This window comes from Terrapene carolina, unplaced genomic scaffold (genome assembly GCF_002925995.2).
Source record: "Terrapene carolina triunguis isolate 2854851 unplaced genomic scaffold, T_m_triunguis-2.0 Scaffold96, whole genome shotgun sequence".
NCBI classification, from domain to species: domain Eukaryota; kingdom Metazoa; phylum Chordata; order Testudines; family Emydidae; genus Terrapene; species Terrapene triunguis.
This window is the reverse complement of record NW_020664447.1, coordinates 70,205,620-70,224,682: the sequence shown is the minus strand read 5'-3', so window position 1 is coordinate 70,224,682 and position 19,063 is coordinate 70,205,620. Positions and strand designations below refer to the sequence as shown.

Sequence of the window (19,063 nt, the reverse complement as noted above, 5' to 3'; positions counted from 1 at the left end):
GAGCCCGGCCGGGGCCCCGCTCTCCCCGACCGGCCGGAGCGCCGCGGGGAGGGCAGTGAGCCCAGTCGCGGCCCTGCTCTCGGGCCGGAGCGCCCCGCCGCGCCGCCCCCCTCCAGGCGCCGCCCCAAGCACATGCTTGGTGGGCTGGTGCCTGGAGCCGGCCCTGCCAAAGCCTAAAGTTCTTATTCAGGTCTTACTGAAATGAAGAGCTTTTATTTCAAGAAAAACTGAGTAAGGACTTCCAGATTTGACCCAGAAATAATTGTAATTTGTTTTTAGCAGGTCCATCCAACAGTAAAACTTTGTAACAGTATTAATTTGTGTTAGTTACTGTTTTCCCAGGTAACTTTATTGTTCAAAATTGAACTTTTTTGCTTTGTATGTGACTTTTGGTTGCTTCATTTCCTTCTCCCTGCATCCAAAAAGATAAAATCAAATCCAGTTGATTTCTGTCTTTGATAACTTTGGCAGGTTTGTCATACAATTGTGGTACGAGGAATTCTAAGTTAGAGATAATACAAGGGCAAATTATTGTTATACCAGTGTAACTGACAACAGAATCTGGTCCATCAAACACCAGAAAAGTTTGAAAATGAAAAACTCATTTTGTTTCTGTCTCCTGCAAAATCTGAATGTAAACTAGAAAGCCGGGTTACACTACAGGCTTGTGCTGGTATAACTATGTTGGTCGGGTGTAGTGACTTGTGATCTCTGATTGACAGCTATGCCCACAAAAGCTCCTAGAGTGGCTGCAGTTGTACTGCAAAGTTGCACTTTTAGTGTTATGGTTTGTTTGTTCAGGGGGAGGGGGCTGGAATATGCGATACCAGCAAAAGTGCAGTTTTGCTGGTATAAACTGCATACATACTAAGAGTGCTTTGCTGGTATACTATTCTGATATGGCTATACTGGTAAAGGGCACTTACTGTAGACCTGGCTTAATAATTGTATGTGGAACAAAGTAGCATGTGATTTTTCTCCCCGCCCCCTTTAACTACTGATCGTTTGACAGCTGTATATAATTTTAGTACAAAGTATAACCATTTCCTTAGAAGTTGCAGGTGTGTGTAACTATAATGGCATCATAAACTTCTGTGCACCATTTTACAAAGGAACTTTTACATGAAACACTGTATTGTGTTGTTCTGATTATTCAAAATTAATTATACTGAGGTTCATGGAACACCAGAACTGCAGAAACATATAACTTTGTTTCGTCTGATCACTGGCAAGATGTATGCCTCTGATAAAGCTTTGCACTGATGCTCATTTTCTCACAAATTCAGCTCTTTCTGTTGGGTTTCCACAAGTGGTGTAATTGAGAACTTGAGGAATGTTTAAATGAAAGGATAAAACAGTTATGTAACTCTGATTATATGTATCACAGGGAATGGTCACAGTAGAGGTCTCCCATCAGTAAATAGGAGTGGTGTTGGTATCAGACTTGTGCAATATGTATCCATCATCATGAGAACCTCTATTATCCCCTCCTAATGTGTGCGTGTGGAGGTGGACTCCATTATATAGATGTGGGGAAAGGGAGGTTAGCATGTGACTCTAAATAGTCATTTGATGAACAAAAAGAGGAAATGCTCAGCATAAGTGGTGGTATGAAAGAAGGCAGAAATACAATGTGGGAAGAAAAGAAACAAAAAAGGTCACTTGGGAGGAGCAGTTGTAGCAGGAAGTGTAAAAGAGGAAATAAGAGCAAAAGTGCATTGTGTTAACAATCAATTTTTTTAAATAGTGCCCAAATGTGTGTAAGGTGCCATCAATAGACATAAGACAGGATCCCTGCCCCAAGGACATTACAAGCGAAGTTTAGACAGGACACAACAAGAAGGGGAAACAAACCAGTGGGGAGGAAGAAAGAGCAGGAAGAAAACGGTGAAGGCTAGTGCACAGCAATATGGATCACAACCTTCTAATGAGACTGTAAAATAAAATAGATTGTAAACTCTTTGGGGCAGGAACCATGTTTGCTTCTGTGCTTGCAGCATGCCTAACACAAAAGGGCCCCAATCAGAACTGGGAGCTCTGGGTACAACTGCAGTACAAACCATAAATAATAATTCACAGGCATAATCAGCACATTTCTTTTAGACCTCTTGGAAGAACTGGGTCTTCAGGAAAGCTTTGTCTGAGGGGAAGGTAGCAGCCTGGGAGGATGGCTCTGGCAAGGTGCTCCATAAATAGGCGTTGGCATGGAAAAAATAAATGGAGACAGTTGTGGGAGAAACAGACAAACTGATGGTGGTGCAAGGCTTGATGCCCTGAGTGGATTGATCAGGGCAATGTGATCAGAGACTAGGTTAGACTGGGGTTGGGTAGGAACTTGAAGGTGATGACAAAAAGTTTGAACCTGATGCATTGTGGGATTGGGGCAGACAGTAGAAATATTCAGAGGGGTGGTGGAACATCAACAGACTAATGGACAGGGAAAATGTTCTCACCAGTGATGATGATGGAGGGAAGATCAGAGTCGGTGCTCTTTGCCATGCTCAGCTTGCAGGAGGTATCAGAGATTCCAGACTGGATGGAGGGTAAGGGAATGGGGTAGAGAGAGATTCCTGGAAATCCTCATTAAACAGAGAGACTGAAACAGTGACTGGTATTTCTCAAAATTGAATTGAAAGTTAATACATTCTTGTATCGCTATGTATGGTGCAATAATAAATTATTGGAGATACTTCTAACAAATGTTTGACACCACATATACTCTGATCTTCCTGGACACATAACACTTCTCATCTGAAAATGTCAAAAGCCCTTTACAAAAGTATTATTATTATTTATTTGTATTATGATAGCACCTAGGAATGAACAAAGACTCCATTGTGCTAGGCACTGTACAAACAGAATAAAAGACATTTCCTGCCCCAGAAAGCTTACAATCTTATTATCCCCCACTTACACATGGGGAAACTGAGCCACAGTGACTTCCCTAAGATTGCACAACATAAGAACATAAGAATGGCCCTACTGGGTCAGACCACCTGTCCATCTAGCCCAGTATCCTGTCTTCTGACAGTGGCCAGTGCCAGGTGTCCCAGAGGGAATGAACAGAACAGGTAATCATCAAGTGATCTATCCCCTGTTTCTCATTCCCAGTTTCTTGCAAACAGAGGCTAGGGACACCATTCCCGCCCATCCTGGCTAATAGCCATTGATGGACCTATCCTCCATGAACTTATCTAGTTCTTTTTTTAACCCTGTTATGGTCTTGGCCTTCACAACATCCTCTGGCAAGGAGTTCCACAGATTGACTGTGCGTTGTGTGAAGAAATATTTATTTTTATTTGTTTTAAACCTGCTGCCTATTAATTTCATTTGGTGACCCCTAGTTCTTGTGTTATGAGAAATAGTACATGATACTTCCTTATCTACTTTCTCTATACCAGTCATGATTTTATAGACCTCAATCATATCTCCTGTTAGCCGTCTCTTTCCAAGCTGAAAAGTCCCCGTCTTATTAATCTCTCCTCAGACAGAAGCCGTTCCATACCCCTAATCATTTTTGTTGCCCTTTTCTGAACCTTTTCCAATTCCAATATATCTTTTTTGAGATGGGGCGACCACATCTGCACACAGTATTCAAGATGTGGGCGTACCATGGATTAATATAGAGGCAACGTGATATTTTCTGTCCTATTATCTATTCCTTCTTAATTATTTCCAGCATTCTGTTTGCTTTTTTAACTGCTGCTGCACATTGAGGCTATATCTACACTTCAGCTTATGTCAGCATAACTTATGTCGTTCAGGGGAGTGAATAAACCACCCCCATGAGGGACATAAGTTACACCGACAAGCGCTCGCAGGGGTGCTTCTGGGGATAGTGGGGGTGGCTGAGAGCCATTGAACCAAACTGTAAACCCTGTATATGACTGAAACCACTTCAAGTCAGGGGGTGTGGCAGCACACCCAGCACTTCTAGTTCCAGCACCTATGAACACTGGTCTGCATAGTGCTATGTTGATGGGGGAGCTTCTCCCATTTACGTAGTTTCTGCCACTTGTGGAGGTGGCTTTATTATGCCAATGGGAAAGCGCTCTCCTGTCAGCACAGCGCAACTTCACCGACATGCTGCAGCGGCGCTGCTGCAACACTGATCCTGTAGACATGGCCACAGTCGCTGACAGCAAGGACTGGAATATAGATGTTTCCTGTCCCCCAGTCCTGTGCTCTAGCCAGTAGAGAATACTGCTTACCATACATGCATTTCAAACATTTTTGGGCTGATCCTCTGCTTGTTATCCTTATGGCTTACTGTGGCAGGACCTGTTTTCCCACAGAAAAGCAGTAACATTCTGGAACTGAGCCTACTCCCATTGAGTCAATTGGAAATTTTACTACTGATTTGAAACAGAATAGAATTGAACTCTGTATCTGAACAGGATACATACATAGGTACTGAGATTTTAGATGCAATAGTCTTTATATCCCACAACAGTGTCCCATGAGATTTTGCCCTTGACACTTCTGAAACAATGCTCATTAACTGAATTCCACTTAGTTTTGTAAGACACTTGACTTTTGAAACCAATGGCAAACGTGGTGAATGTCTCCTCTTTGATGTTGATAAAGAGTCAGTTGTCTTACTTAAAGAACTTCTCCAAGTACTTGGAGTAAATTTCTGGGAGTGGGGTTATTTGGTAATTTAGTTTCTGTTTAAAACAAAATGGCCATGAGATAAGAATTGTGTAAGGTAATGGTCCACAGTGTGCTTCCATGATAGAAAGAAGTGTGATTGCAGGGTATTGTTAGGAGCAGGTAATAAAGATATTTTGTTGTCTAATGGGTATTGTTTCCATTCTTACATTCAGCTGCTGGTACAGCTTTCAGAAAACATGCAAGAATGTGAAAGATCAGTTCAGTAGACAGAGGGGAAAAACCTATCAGCAAGGGAAGATCTTAGCAAGACATGACCGGAATTTATCTCAGTTCTCCAAATGGAAAAACAGTCACATTTTTGCTGGTGTAACTGCATCTACACCAGTGCTTTTGCTGATATAAAAATCACATCTGTAACTAGGGTGACCAGATAGCAAGTGTGAAAAATCGGGACGGCGGGTGGGGGTAATAGGTGCCTATGTAAGAAAAAGCTCCAAAAATCGGGACTATCCCTATAAAATCAAGACATCTGGTCACCCTACTTCTAACCAACATTGTATGGGCAAAAAATTCTAGTGCAGACCTGGCCTATGTTGAAGGGAAAAATTGGTGTAGCTATAAACTAATTTGCAGATTTTGTTAATTCAGAATGGAAAATGCTTGATTTTGGTTTACCCTTAAAACTATTAATTATGCTAATTTTAAAGGTGGTCAATTGTATCTGGATTTTCTTTTCTTAACTCAGTTATGTGAATACAGTATTAGAGCAGGAAATGTTACCTAGTGCATAGAGTACTATGACTGTGAGTTGGGAGACCTGGTGTCTGTCTATTCCCTACTCTGCCACTATCGTGACCTTGGGGAAGTCATGTCCCTTTCTGCCTCAGTTTCCCTATCTGTACATGGGGATAAATATACCAGCCTCCTTTTATAAAGTCTTTTGAGATCTGCTGATGAAAAGCACTATATAAAAGCTACTAGTTTATAGGTGTAGGAATTTGGTGTAAAGAGGCCTGGGTTTTATATCTAGCGTTGCCACTGACTGAAGTGAAGTCACATCACCTTTCTGTGCCTCAGTTTCCCCACTTGTATAATTCTGTTGACCCAGATTTGTGCAATATTTTGAGCTGTACAGATGAGAAATTTATAAAACTCCTAGCTGTTGGGTTTTTACTTTCTTAAGAGACAGTGCTCTTGAACTCATGCAGAATGCAGCTGCACATTTAGAACCTATCTAGACTAACAAAAAAATGGGTGGGTGGGGTTTTTTTGGTTTTGTTTTTTAAATTAGCTTAATTCAACTAGTTTAACTCAACTGGTGTTAAGTGGGTTTCTCAACTGAATTGACACCAATCCTGTTGAGATAGCTCAACTGGGTGGGAATGAAGTACCTTTTTTCCTAGTCAAGGCCTTAAAACATGTTTCTCCAAGGAATAAATGGTTTCCCTTCTCCCTGATTGTGTTGATTTCTGGTTTGTTTTCTGTTGCAATTTAAAGCATTTGAGGACAGATCCCCAGGTGGAGCAAACTGTCAGACTCATAGCTCCATTTTTAAATCTATAGAGCTTTAACTGTATTGGGCCCTGGATAATTTAGTATTTCTCTGTGTGTGGATACATACCTCAGCAGTTGGGATTTGCTAAACTAAATCACTTGAGCTAAGAGCTCCCTGGTATAAATTGTAAGGATGCTGGTGGGGATATCCTCCACTGTCCTACACCTGTACTATCATTTACCCCTGTGCATAGTGGGTGTAAAAGCACTACCATATCATTTGACGTCCATTTTGCATGGGGCTATGACTACACAAAATGCAAGGGTTAGTGTTTTCAGTGTTGGGTAGTTTGCTTCCCCTGCTTTGTTTTTTCTAACCCTCAATTTGTTGACCTTCAGACTTGTCTGCTCTCCCAGTCTCTTCTGGGCTGAGGGATGGGTACAGCCGGTTGGCACAGCTTTAATTTGGGTGCATTTGGTTGTGTCTTGCTTTTGAATATTGGAGCCTAATAATCTTGTACTGGAGGGGTGCCTTCCTATAAATAGAAACATCACTACTCCCAGGATATCCCTTGCCAGGGGGAGACCAGTATCCACTGTTAGGGGAGAGTGTGAATAAAGAGGTATCTTTGATTGTGTCCCCCAAAGGAGCAATGCTCGATTGCTGGGACTCTGAAGGAGTGAATTCCAGAGCCCCAAACTAGCTATTTGTCCCTGCTGCTCTCGAGAACAACTTTGAGGCCTGGGGCTGCTGTAACATCCCGATCAACCTTACTTTTTTTTTTTAAGTCTGAGACTTTTTAAATTCTCACCCTCTTGTGAGAAAGCATTTTCATTGGGACGATTACAGTCTCCCTCCTGATGTTTTCAGATCTAACACCGCTCTGCACCGCCGCAGTTTCAGAGCGCAGTGCAAACATTGGCTCAGCAATGTTTCTAATCACACACGCACTAACAACTCGGATAAGGCCGAGTTGGAGACAGGCCCCGAGTAGTTAGAAACTCTGAGATGCCTGTCAGACCATCCAAACTAGGAGCGAGGGAGGGGTGACGACAAGCCCCCATGAGAGAGGAAATGTCTGTGTAACTCGCAGGAGGGGAGAGAGAGTCTGGGGAAGTGGCGGAGAAGCAACTGAAGGAGCCGGAGGAGGAGGGAAGGCAGCTGGTGAATTTCCTGTGAGCGATCAGAACGTGGAGCAGGGGGGAGCCGGATTTGCTGGGGCAGCTGCCGTGCTGGGGGTGTGGGCGGGCAGGGAGGGTGTTTTCATTCCCCCCCCTCCCGCCTGCAATTGGGATCTCCGTGTGTGCAATGCGAGCGAACACCCTCCCCCACCCCCTTGGCCCTCCCCTCCCTTCCGTGGCTGCTCTGGTGCTGGCCCAGCCCACGTTTTCTCTTTCTCCCTCCCTCCCTGGTCATGTGTCGCCTTTTTTTGTTTGCTTGCAGTGGAAACAATTTATCGCTCTTCTGCTAGCGCCGACCCAAATCGCTGTCCATCAGGAGTAAAGGGGAGGGGGGGAGGGAAGGCTGAAAGTGGGGGGGAGCGGGAAGGTAAAACTGCAGGAGGGTCCCATGCTACTGTATTTTCTCTTGTGCCCTGGGACCCCTTTCCCCTTCTGCACATTGTTGGCTCAGTCTAAAGGAGGAGACGATGCCTTGTTCAATCAGATGAAAGTTTGCATAATAACCATGAAAGGACAGCGGTAAAATCTAACCTCTCTCAAGCCAGGTAAGTTGTTGTTTGTTATTTTTGACGATTGCATAAGGCACTGCATTGGAAGCTCAGTGTGGCGAGAGGGAAATCGCAGATCCTTTTTCTGCAAATTTGATCAGCTCTCTTCATTAATTACAAACGTGCTGATCGGCTTTCGGAATTGTAGATCGTGTCTGTGCTTCTAGTTAAACCAAAGAAGGGAGTAAGTTGATCGAAGAGTTCTGTGTATGCCCTAAATGTGTGTTGTTTTAGTTGCTACCTTGATTTCCTAAGACACTTAATGAACAGAGTTCGCATTGTCTTTAAACTAAAAAGCCATCGTAGGCAACAGAGTCTGACTCTCCAGCTCTTAAGTCTTGCTGTCTATTTATCAATTGGTGGGGGCAGACTCTTTTAGCAAAGACCTAATTTACCAAAAAAAATCCATTCGCTGTTTGGCGGTAGAAAGAGATGGTCAGAATAATAGATCCGAACGCTGGGACCATAACTCCTTAGGCTTCTGAGGTATATTGATAAGTTGCTTTTATGGCATGATCCAGTAAGGCCAATAAAAGGTTTATGACATCTCACCAGCATTGAAGGTATGTTTGCTGCAACTGCAAATGGCACAGGCACTGTGTAGGAATAAGAGCAGTTTTCCAGTTTCCTAGCAACACCATTGATTGACTCAAATCCCAGCCAGTCACGGCGTGCCTTTTCCCCTTCAAATGTTTTTGACAAGTACAGGACGAGTGTTGCAATGTGCCTGTTTCAAAGTGCAGCAGAACCAGTCTCTGGCTGCCTTTCATCCTCCTGCTTTATTTTTCCTTTGTCAACTCCTTTTTTTCCTTTAAAGATACACATCTGTTCAGGCCTCAACTATATCTCTAGTAGTTATTCTGGAGAACGTATTAATAGCGGGTGGGTAGTAACCTTCCCCTCCCCCCGCTTTCTTTTTCCTCTCAACCATTTCTGTTCCTCTGTGACGGGAAACGAAAGAGAGTGTAACTCATACCAAACAGAAAAGTTGGTAAAGGAGTTCACCAGCGAATAACTATTTACATATCTGGTGGAGCGACCTCATTGGCAGCAGATTAAAAAATGTTTGCTTAACTGCAGACTCTCATGTGATCAGGCATTTCTTTGTCTAAATATGGAGAGAGAAAAAAATGCAATTTGGCATACAGTTACAGTCAAATACTGGAAAACTCAGTTGTGGTTTTTGAAAAAAAAATGTTGCAAACCAAAGTTTAGGGGACAGCAAGCCAATATATCATGTATACGATGGCATTGTTTTTTCTTTAGTGTGCTTGAGGGCCTAAATTGCAAGGTGCTGAGCATCTTCAACTCCTGCTGAACTCCAATTGGATTTGAGAATTCTGAGAACCTGGCAAGGGCAATGACCTTACTTAGTTGCAAAGGTGAAAGAATCAGACTGACTTGAAACTTATTGTCTCTTTGCCTTCCTCATATGAATTCACTTATGGAAAAGTGTTCTGTAGTTTGATAACTTCTGTAATTTTGGGGGGGGGGGCTTTCTATGGACTTTAGTCAGACTATTTCCCTGCTATTTAGTCAGACTATTTCCCGTAGTTCTATTAATAATAATAATTAAAAAAAAAACCTGTAGGAAAGTTACCACTAATCTAGGACATTTTTTCATAAATGTGAAAAAAAAATTACTCTAAAGAGTTTTTTTTGGTGGTTCCTGCAATCTTTTTTAAAAAAATCAGTGACTGAATATAGCAACTAGTGTGTAAGTCCTTAGTCTTTAAGCAGAAGTCACCATTGAAATCAGTGAGGAGTTCTGTCTAAAAATGGATGGCATGATATGGCCCTTTGGGAGGATACTGGCAAATAAGCAAATTAGACAGAAAGAGAGCAGCATGTTGTCATAGCAACAGTGCAATTAAATTACTTTACTGTCAGCCATGATATAATTTTCCTGTTTAGGAGCTCATGGGGCATAACTTCTATTAGGAGCCAAAGTTGAGTTTGCATCATAGGCGAGCAGTGCACAGTGCCCTGATTTTGGAGTAAACTGTAAAACTCGTATTTATATTCCAGACATTCAGATTCTCTTTAGAAATCTAGGAAGTAGTGTCTATGTAGGCTCAGCCTCTCTGTCCACAGGTCTATATCAATATATTTCCCCCCTCCAGATAGCTTCTGTCTCAGACTAATTACTTTTGTTCTGCTTTTTGCTTTGGTTTTACTGTATATTAACTTATTTCTATGTGTGGTAGTGCCAGATAGTGTTTTTTTTTTTTTTTAAATTTATCTTTGCATAAGCATGTTCTCTTTATCACTACTGTGAAAAGAATTGCAGTAGGGGCACTCTTTCCCCTCTTTTATATCCCATGAATTCTGTCCTTCATTCGTCCCCTTCCCCAGAATGTTGGCCTTGGCTTCCCCCACCTTATCCCCTTCAGCCTTTTTCTGTAGGTAAGGTGTTTCAGCCCCTGTGTAATTCTGTCTGCCAATTGCTATAATTTCTCCTTTACTACTACAGCGAGTCTGTGATTCTATGACCAGTATGCCAAATGTGTTCTTGCTAGACAGAGGAATTATAGTGCTTAATATAGTCTACAATATATTCTACACTTTTGTTTCCATGCAGGCATCCTTTTCCTCTTGTTAAGTACTTGTGCAGAAAGCTCAATAAGTTAGCGGTGGGTGTAAAATTCTATCTTTTTTTAATCCGCTTAGTGTTTTGTTGTTTATGAAAACTGAAGGCACATTTCTCCCCTTGCAATGCCCCCCACCCCTCTTTTTTGTTTTGTTTTACTCCCACCTGTTTCTGTTGAATCACTCAGATTATTTATCTGGAAAAGCTTCTGATCTCTCCAAGTCCTTCTGAATATTATTGATCTCTCACTCCCTCCTAGCCCCCTAATGCAGTATTCTCCGCAAATGTTGTCACCATACTTCTTCTAGGTCACTTTTATAATTCTTAACATTTCCCATGGATTCTCATTTATGCCACATTTCAATTAAGTTTCAATGTATGTTCAAACCCCCTTTGTTTACATGTACTTTGATGTGTCCTGTTTTTCTAGCACATGCCTCTGTATTTCTTGGCCCAATCCCAAATTGCAGGATCCCCTTCATGTCTGTTTAAAAAGTACTGCTCCTAGTTTTGAGCTCGATCATAATTGTGCTATAGTTAAATTTGACGTTTGCTTGCTTGTGCCCTCAGCCAGAGGAGGCAGAGTGACTTTAATCACAATGCTGTTGTGTTGTCTTCAAACAGCTGAACTTAATCTGAAGCAACTGGCCTTATGCACCCTGTTTTTTTTTTTTTTTTTAAGTTTATGTACTTATTAAAAGCAGTATGAGTGGAGTATTCTATGATTTGATACATGTATTCATCATTAAAGGGATGTGTGTTTTGGATTTCCTGTATGGAGTTTTGAGTACATGCAGAATTGAGGCATATCAGGATTATCGTATTATCCTATGGACTGAAATTTCATTCCTTTTCCTGACTGTAAATTATTTTACGTAAGTCTTGGATGTGTGTTTATGTGATCCTGTCATTTTTAATGTAGAACATAAAAGGCCAAATTATTGACTGGGGAAAAGCTGTCAAAATGTTGTTATGTTATAGCTGTTTTACCAGCTAACTTTCTTTCTTTTTCCCCCCTCCCTGCTTTGGATTTACTCTACTAGGAGCTTCTGTCTAAATGGGTCCAGTCATGCCTCCCAGTAAGAAGCCAGAGGGCTCAGGAATTAGTGTTTCCAGCGGACTGAGTCAGTGTTACCAAGATAGCGATTTATCAAAGGCACTTCATGAGGACGAGGACCTAGATTTCTCTTTGCCTGCCATCAGATTAGATAAAGGGGCCGTGGAGGATGAAGAACTAACTAACTTGAACTGGTTACATGAGAGCAAGAATTTGCTGAAAAGCTTTGGAGACTCAGTTTTAAGAAGTGTTAGCCCAGTTCAGGACATTGATGATGACACGCCTCCTTCTCCTGCTCAGTCGGACATGCCCTATGATGCCAAGCAGAACCCCAATTGCAAACCTCCTTATTCCTTTAGCTGCCTCATATTTATGGCCATTGAGGACTCGCCAACCAAACGCCTGCCTGTAAAGGATATATACAACTGGATCCTAGAACACTTTCCCTATTTTGCTAATGCTCCCACTGGATGGAAAAATTCTGTGAGACATAATCTGTCATTGAATAAGTGTTTTAAGAAGGTGGACAAAGACAGAAGTCAGGTAAGATTCCAGCTATTCAGACATACCTGTTCGTAATGAAATTCATCTGCTCATCTTAAAATGTATTCATTATAGTCAAATGCAGTTTACATTACTATCTCTGGTAATTTCAGTTCATTACATTCACAAAGCCAACATTGCTCTAGGATGGTTCGTTCTGACTTTATTAAATTCATTGTCTAGACATCTGTAAGAAAGGACTCTTGGGTTTTTTTTTTATTTTTCCAGCTGGTGTCTTCATGCATAGTGGTTAAATATTGTTTTTAGTTATCATGCTGTGCTAATGGTTTCCAGCTATACAAGACGCATGTACTCATACTATAAATAGTGTGCAGTGCTGTTCTTGGCTTATACAAATGTGTAGTGAGAGGGGATGCCATGTGTAAGATTCCATCCCCTTTCCCTTCTCTGAGTTGCAATTTGAAGAAACTTTGTCACTTGTAAAAATTCAGAAGAAGTTCAGAGTTCTGGTAGGGAGCCATCTTCCTGTGCACTTAATCTCCTCTGAGAGGACATAAGTGTGGCAGCGGCCAAGGATAAAGTTGGTGACACAGGTGTTTGGGTCCCATCCTGTAACCACTGTGACCACCGGAAGTTAAATTATGCTCTTTTATGTCCATGCAGCCTCCTTGACCTCAGTGAGGTGGCATGAGTATGAGAAGCAGATTTTTAACACCCAGATCTTCACTATTGCTGTGTTTCTTGGTTTCACTGTTTGAATTTATTCAGTTGCATCTGAAGAAACAGGCTGTGAATGAGAGGAAGGGAAAATGAACAGTGTGTTGGGAGCATTACTATTTCCTGCAAAACTTTTAATTGCATACATCTGTCCATTAAGGGCAACAGTTGTCCAATTCCAAATGGCTACAGCCTCTTAAAGCAATAGGACTCATGAACCCTCAGCAGAGGAACTGCCATGGGAATTGGCAGGCTGCTATTTCTCCAATTTGCTCTCTAATTCTAACAGGTTGGTGAAATAAATGGCAGGTGAAATTACACAAATTTATAGAAAATATCTATATAGTGGACACACTCCTCGGTTTGAAAAATACCGATTTATTCAGCTTTGTATTTTTAATTTGGTTTAGCAGTTGCTCTGATTGCAACATATTTTGGCTGTTCCAAAGCTAGATTAGGTGAGATCTGACCCTGAATTCTGTGAAAATGAAACTGAAGCTGATGTAACTCTGAGGTGGAATAAATAATGTTCCAGAGAATGCATAGGTAGGCACTAACAACTTTTTGATTAGATTTCCAAACTTTATTTGTGTGTTTTTTTTTTTTTTAAACTGAATCGTTACTTTTTAAACTGTGGATTCCTAGAATTCACCCTTTCACCTAGTTTGGTCTCTGATATGTTAATGCCACATTTTGATAAATTGGTTGTTGCTGTACATGAGTATGCATGAGATTAAAACTGGCCCTTAATTCATGAATTGGAGCTCATTTCACTTGATAAACTAGAGTCCTAACTTCCTATTTGGAAGTGAAAACGTAAGGCAGGGAAAATGCCATACCATTCCTTATCGTGGCCTGTAAATCACACTCCTGACCACAACAAGCTAACAAAATAGACTTAATAAAACAAAAAAATCTTGGAACAAGCTAGATGTGTGTTTAGCATTCCCATTTTCTTTTTGTTACACCCGTTTTCCTCTTTTTCAAAGTTGCCTATCTAGATTGCAGGTTCCCTGCTATGTGTGTATGTCAAGCGTCCAACAGTCTTTTGGGACCATAAGTAATACCACAAAGTGATTTCCTCTATAGGAAAATAGAGAAACTGGGGTTCTTCTTGCACTATGCATGACTCTGGAAAATTGATCACCTACAATTGGTGCTCATGATCACAGTGGTGGTACCATGTCAGCTGTTAAGGTGATGAGTATTTTAGAAATCCCAACTAAAATAAATAAGGAGACTAGGTTCTGATCTCTTCTTGAGAAAATGAGCTGTCAAAAATGTACATATATATGTCTATCTGCTTCCCAGTTCCTCGTAACACTCACTTCTCCTGATGGTAACCAGCAGTAATATCGGTGAGATCTCCATTGTCCATTTAAAATGTACATTGAATTAGGTCACTTAAATACCTCCTGCGTTTCTCCCCTCTTCCCTAGGGCAAGAGTGCTGGCATTTTGAGACCTGCACGCATGGCACTCACTAGTTGCAACTGCTGATTCCGTTGCTTTGGCATCTAACTGTAGACTTGGGGGCTTTACTTGTTGCGCATGTCTTACAGCAGGTAACTGGATAACTTGTAAAAGACCCGTTCAAAAGGCAGAGTGTAAATACAGACTGAATCTTTGTTTTAGGATCACAAAACTCCCATTAATAGTATTATTGTTCAAGACGATACTTTAAGTTTGCAGTGAAACACTGTGTACAAGTAGCTGGGTTTGTGTGTGTATTTTACTTATTGCTTTTGTGTGGAAAAGTAGTTTAGCAAATGGCACACCCTGAAATGTTAACGAGGCAGGTTCCAAAATGTGCCCAGTGTATTCAGTTTTTGTTTTGTTTTTTTAAATCAGTTTTTGGAATTGCAGGCATTTGCTAATTGATGCGCGTTGATACATTGTGGGAAGCTAGATGATTTCTCTTTCATGGCCATGCTTTCCAGTGCTTAAATGTATATGCTATATCAATATTTGTTTTTCTGAAAAAATACTGGTGAACAGTTAATTCTCCCTTGAATCCTTTCAGAATATTAGTTTGCTAACTCTTAGCCAGCCCAGTTTATATTCATGTGGCAGTCATTTGTGGCGTTGCAGGCAAGGACAAACAAAGTAAAAAGGCATTTTCCTTTTTTGTGCTGCATGCTCAGGGCTGACTGAAAACAGACTGTTCTGTATTTGTGGTGACTGTAAAGGCTATAACCATTGTCTTGTGTCTAATTTAAGGTTAGATTTTTTTTAGCTGTCATGTTATTTAATATAGTGCCATTGGAATAAATGTTCTGCAGGCAAGTAGAAAAGACAAGATCTGTGTTGAGGCAGGTGTGATCTAGGTCCACAACAAAAGAGATGTGGGTAGAGTGTATAGAAGTGGGAGGGTGGAAGGCAAGACAACAGTAAACAATAAGAATGGAAAACACGTACGTGTATGATTTTTTTTATTTTACTCTCTTCCTTCCCCCTACACCTCCATCACTTCCCATGTCAAGATTACTAGGTCAGACCTTTATAACTTGCACATACTCAGCAATGTTCCCTCTAATTTTTTACATCCATGTGTGGAATGAATTTTGTTATGTGCACCAATATGGAGGTCATGTGTGGTAGGGGTGGGGTTGAGGGGTTCAGAGTGTGGGAGGGGGCTCAGGGCTGGGGCAGAGGGTTTGGGCACGGGGGGTGAGGACTCTGGCTGGGAATGTGGGCTCTGAGGTGGGGCAGGAATGAAGAGTTTGGGATTCAGGCTGCGGTGGGGAGAGAGGACTCCTCCCCAGCCTTCTCTCCCCGCAGCAGCCCGGGTCTGGGAGAGAGGTGCCTCTTTTCCCCCCTGCTGTGCAGCTACGCAGCTTAGAGGGAACTTAGATCCTCAGGCTGCTAGATTTGGGCTGGGAGCTTCATCTCTTTCCAAGTATAGAGCTCTGTGTTATCTAGACTGAGATGTGACATGAATAGAACTGGTTAAAAATGTATGTTTCTGGTGAATTTCACTAACTTTTTCCTGTTGCTTTGCACGTATGTAGTGGACAATAGGGAGACTTTGCAGCAGCTAATTTACCATGTTTAAGGCACAGGCTGCTTCTGTGATCCCTTTATTGTGGAAGCTTGACCATTTTTTATATGGCACCTTGTGGACTGCAATACCTAGGCACAGTGAGAGGAATTTCAATCTGAACCCTTCAATTTCATGACTCTTGCATTTAGGGCTACCTTCCGTGTACTTAATTGGGCATGGCGTCTTCGTGTGTGTGTGTGTGTGTGTGTGTGTGTATATATATATATATATATATATATATATATTGAGTGAGTGAGTGAGTGAGTGAGTGCTTGACTTTTGTATCCTGTGCTCTGTGCCACAGGAAAAAAGATCTACAAACTGCATCACTGCTTCTTTTTTCAAAGTTCTGATATTGTCACACTGATGTTTCTGAATGGTGGAAAAGAAACTTTGGGTGATACAGTACAAAGGTTTGTTCAGATATTGCTATTACTGTATAATATCTTTGCACTAGTAATATGACATTGTCTTAACCAATAGACACTTTGTAGATCAATAAGAGCCTGGATTACTAGGTAATTTTTCTAGGATGGTGATTATCTGGGGTGGGCGAAGAGAGAAAACTCTAGTACTTTGTAGTACAAAACCTCTGATTTGAATTTAGCATTTAATAATATAGTAGTCTTCCAGCATATATAAAATATCACATGATCCTAAGTATAGGAGTTCCCTGGCTTTGTTTGTACTACTAAACCTATGAATTCAGTGATTCAGATTAACCTATTGCAAATGTTCAGATTTAAATGCCCTGTAGTGTATGTCCCATTTAGTATAATCCGTTAGCCCATGACTTTTCCGACTTCCCTACCATCTGGTCCTTGGCTATAGAAAGGAATTTTTCTTGTATATGTGTCTCCATAGCAACGAGTTTGCAGTTGATATGGAAAGTAAGCAGTTGCCTTAGCAACGGAGTTACTGATGTGGCAGCTCCTCTGCTTTCATGGAAAGGGCTAAGCTAGTTCAGGCGCATTATGTAGGTTTGCTGTAATTATAGCTGCACCCACTAGCGCTGCTGTAGTTAAGGGTCTGCAACACTTTTTTGTTTGAACCCCTATTTCCCCCCCCCGACATTTATGTATTGAGCCTAGGTATTCACCCTTTGCTGAACCATAGCTGACAATATCTTAGCTACAGAGCATGTGGCTCATGTATGCTTTCCAGTTTCCAAAAAACAAGAACTTGCTTGGATCATTACTGTCTTATACGTAGGTGAAGGAAAGGATGTCTATCATATTAGGAGATTCCCCCCCCCCCCATCTTCTGTTGTAAATTGATGGGAGTTCCCTTCTAATCAAAGTGACCTCTAGCAGCAACCAGTCATAAAACTTTAGTGCCATTCCTCTACTCCCTTCTGCTACTAAGATGGACTTCTACCAGGCTTTTTCTGCTTCCTTGAAGGCTCATCCTAGTAGCAGGGCACCTCTTTGTGACTTTCCTGGATTCTCCATATTAGAATGGGGAAATACTTGCTGTTTTTTTTTTTTTTTTGGTGTGGAGAAGTGATTCTTTAATATACATGGCTTTTCTCTGATCTGTTAATGTCCTGGCCTTTGACAGGTAAAATGCCACTAATAGGGGTAAGACATTAGTTAGAATGGGAGGAAAGGGGCTGTCCACAGCAGACAAAGCCAAGACCATCAAGCGTTTCCTTTTAGACTGCCACTCGTGCTGAGGGAGCTCATTGGGCCTGTGGACCAAGATGGGGATAACCTGGCCCATCACCCTGGTGTGATATGATGTTTATTCATTGAGGCTGATTGCTGATAATTGGGTCATGACGATCAGGCCAGGATCCCCCTTCTCCTGGAATAGGTTCAGAGTTCTGAGAGTATCCACATACTCATTTGGCCATAAAGTGAACTGCTCCAGAGTTACCCTTGCCTAATGGATTTGCCTCCATTATAGCTGATGGCGAGGTTGCATGGACATGTACACTACCTCTTTATTTTCTGGTATTCACAAGCTTGAGTTTTGCTGGATTTGACAATCTGGAAGGGCACAATATACCGCAAGACAACCTTAACTCTGTTGACTAATGTCTGGTCTACACTGGTCAGTATAACTGTGTTCCTCGGGGATGTGGCATAGCTACCACCTCTCTGGGAGGTGGAGTACCTACGCTGCTGGAAGAACTCTCCCATCAGCATAGGTAGCATCTTCACTAAGTGCTACAGTAGTGCAGCTGCAGCACTGTGTGTGTAGACAAGCCCTAAGTTTTCAGAGTGGAGAGAGGTAAATAGTGGTGTCCCCCAGGAGTCTGTACTGGGACAAGTACTGTTCAACATATTCATAAATGATCTGGAAAAAGGGGCAAACAGTGAGGTGGCAAAATTTGCAGATGATACAAAAGTACTCAAGATGGGTAAGTTCAAGCAGACTGCGAAGAGTTACAAAGGGATCTGACAAAACTGGGTGACTAGGCAACAAAATGGCAGATGAAATTAAATGTTGATAAATGCAAACTAATGCACACTGGAAAACATAATCCCAACTATACATATAAAATGATGGGGTCTAAATTAGCTGTTACCACTCAAGAAAGAGATCTTGGAGTCATTGTGGCTAGTTCTCTGAAAATATCCACTCAATGTGCAGCATCAGTCAAAAAAGCTAACTGTTGAAAATCATTAGGAAAGGGATAGATAATAAGACGGAAAATATCACATTGCCTCTATATAAATCCATGATATGCCCACATCTTGAATACTGCATGCAGATCTGGTCACTCCATCTCAAAAAAGATATATTGGACTTGGAAAAGGTAAAGAAAAGGGCAACTAAAATGATTAGGGGTATGGGACAGCTTCCATATGAGGAGAGATTAATAAGACTGGGACTTTTCAGCTTGGAAAAAAGACGATTAAGGGGGGATATGATAGACATCTATAAAATCATGACTGGTGTGGAGAAAGAGTAAATAGCACTTCCTTTTTTACTTTCTCATAACACAAGACTTAAAGGTCACCAAATGAAATTAATAGGTAGCAGGTTTATAACAAACAAAAGGAAGTATTTCTTCATACAATGCACAGTCAACCTGCAGAACTCCTTGCCAGAGGATGTTGTGAAGGCAAAGACACTAACAAGTTTCAAAAGGGAACTAGATAAGTTCATGGAGGGTAGGTCCATCAATGGGGGGGGGGGGAAGGGGGAGGAAGGGGCAGGGATGGTGTCCTTAGCCTCTGTTTGTCAGAAACTGTGAATGGGTGACACACAGAATGGATCACTTGATGATTACCTGTTCTGTTCATTCCCTCTGAAGCACCCGGCATTGCCCATTGTCAGAAGACAGAATACTGGGCTAGATGGACG

At 41.6% G+C, this 19,063-nt stretch overlaps 1 protein-coding gene across 5 annotated transcripts in view; it reads left to right on the top strand.

Annotated features, from left to right (window-relative positions):
- FOXN3 (forkhead box N3) overlaps positions 1-19,063 on the top strand; it is a 311,867-nt gene that overhangs the window by 118,702 nt on the left and 174,102 nt on the right. For 3 of the 5 annotated variants that reach the window (XM_024198713.2, XM_024198712.2, XM_024198708.2), the window contains exons 1-2: positions 7,670-7,835; positions 11,472-12,028. In XM_024198713.2, coding sequence (XP_024054481.1) covers positions 11,486-12,028 — 543 coding nt within the window. In that variant the 5' untranslated portion in view covers positions 7,670-7,835; positions 11,472-11,485. Of the gene's footprint in view, positions 1-7,669; positions 7,836-11,471; positions 12,029-19,063 lie in introns of those variants that run through there. The other 2 variants (XM_024198710.3, XM_024198711.2) reach the window with 1 other exon arrangement.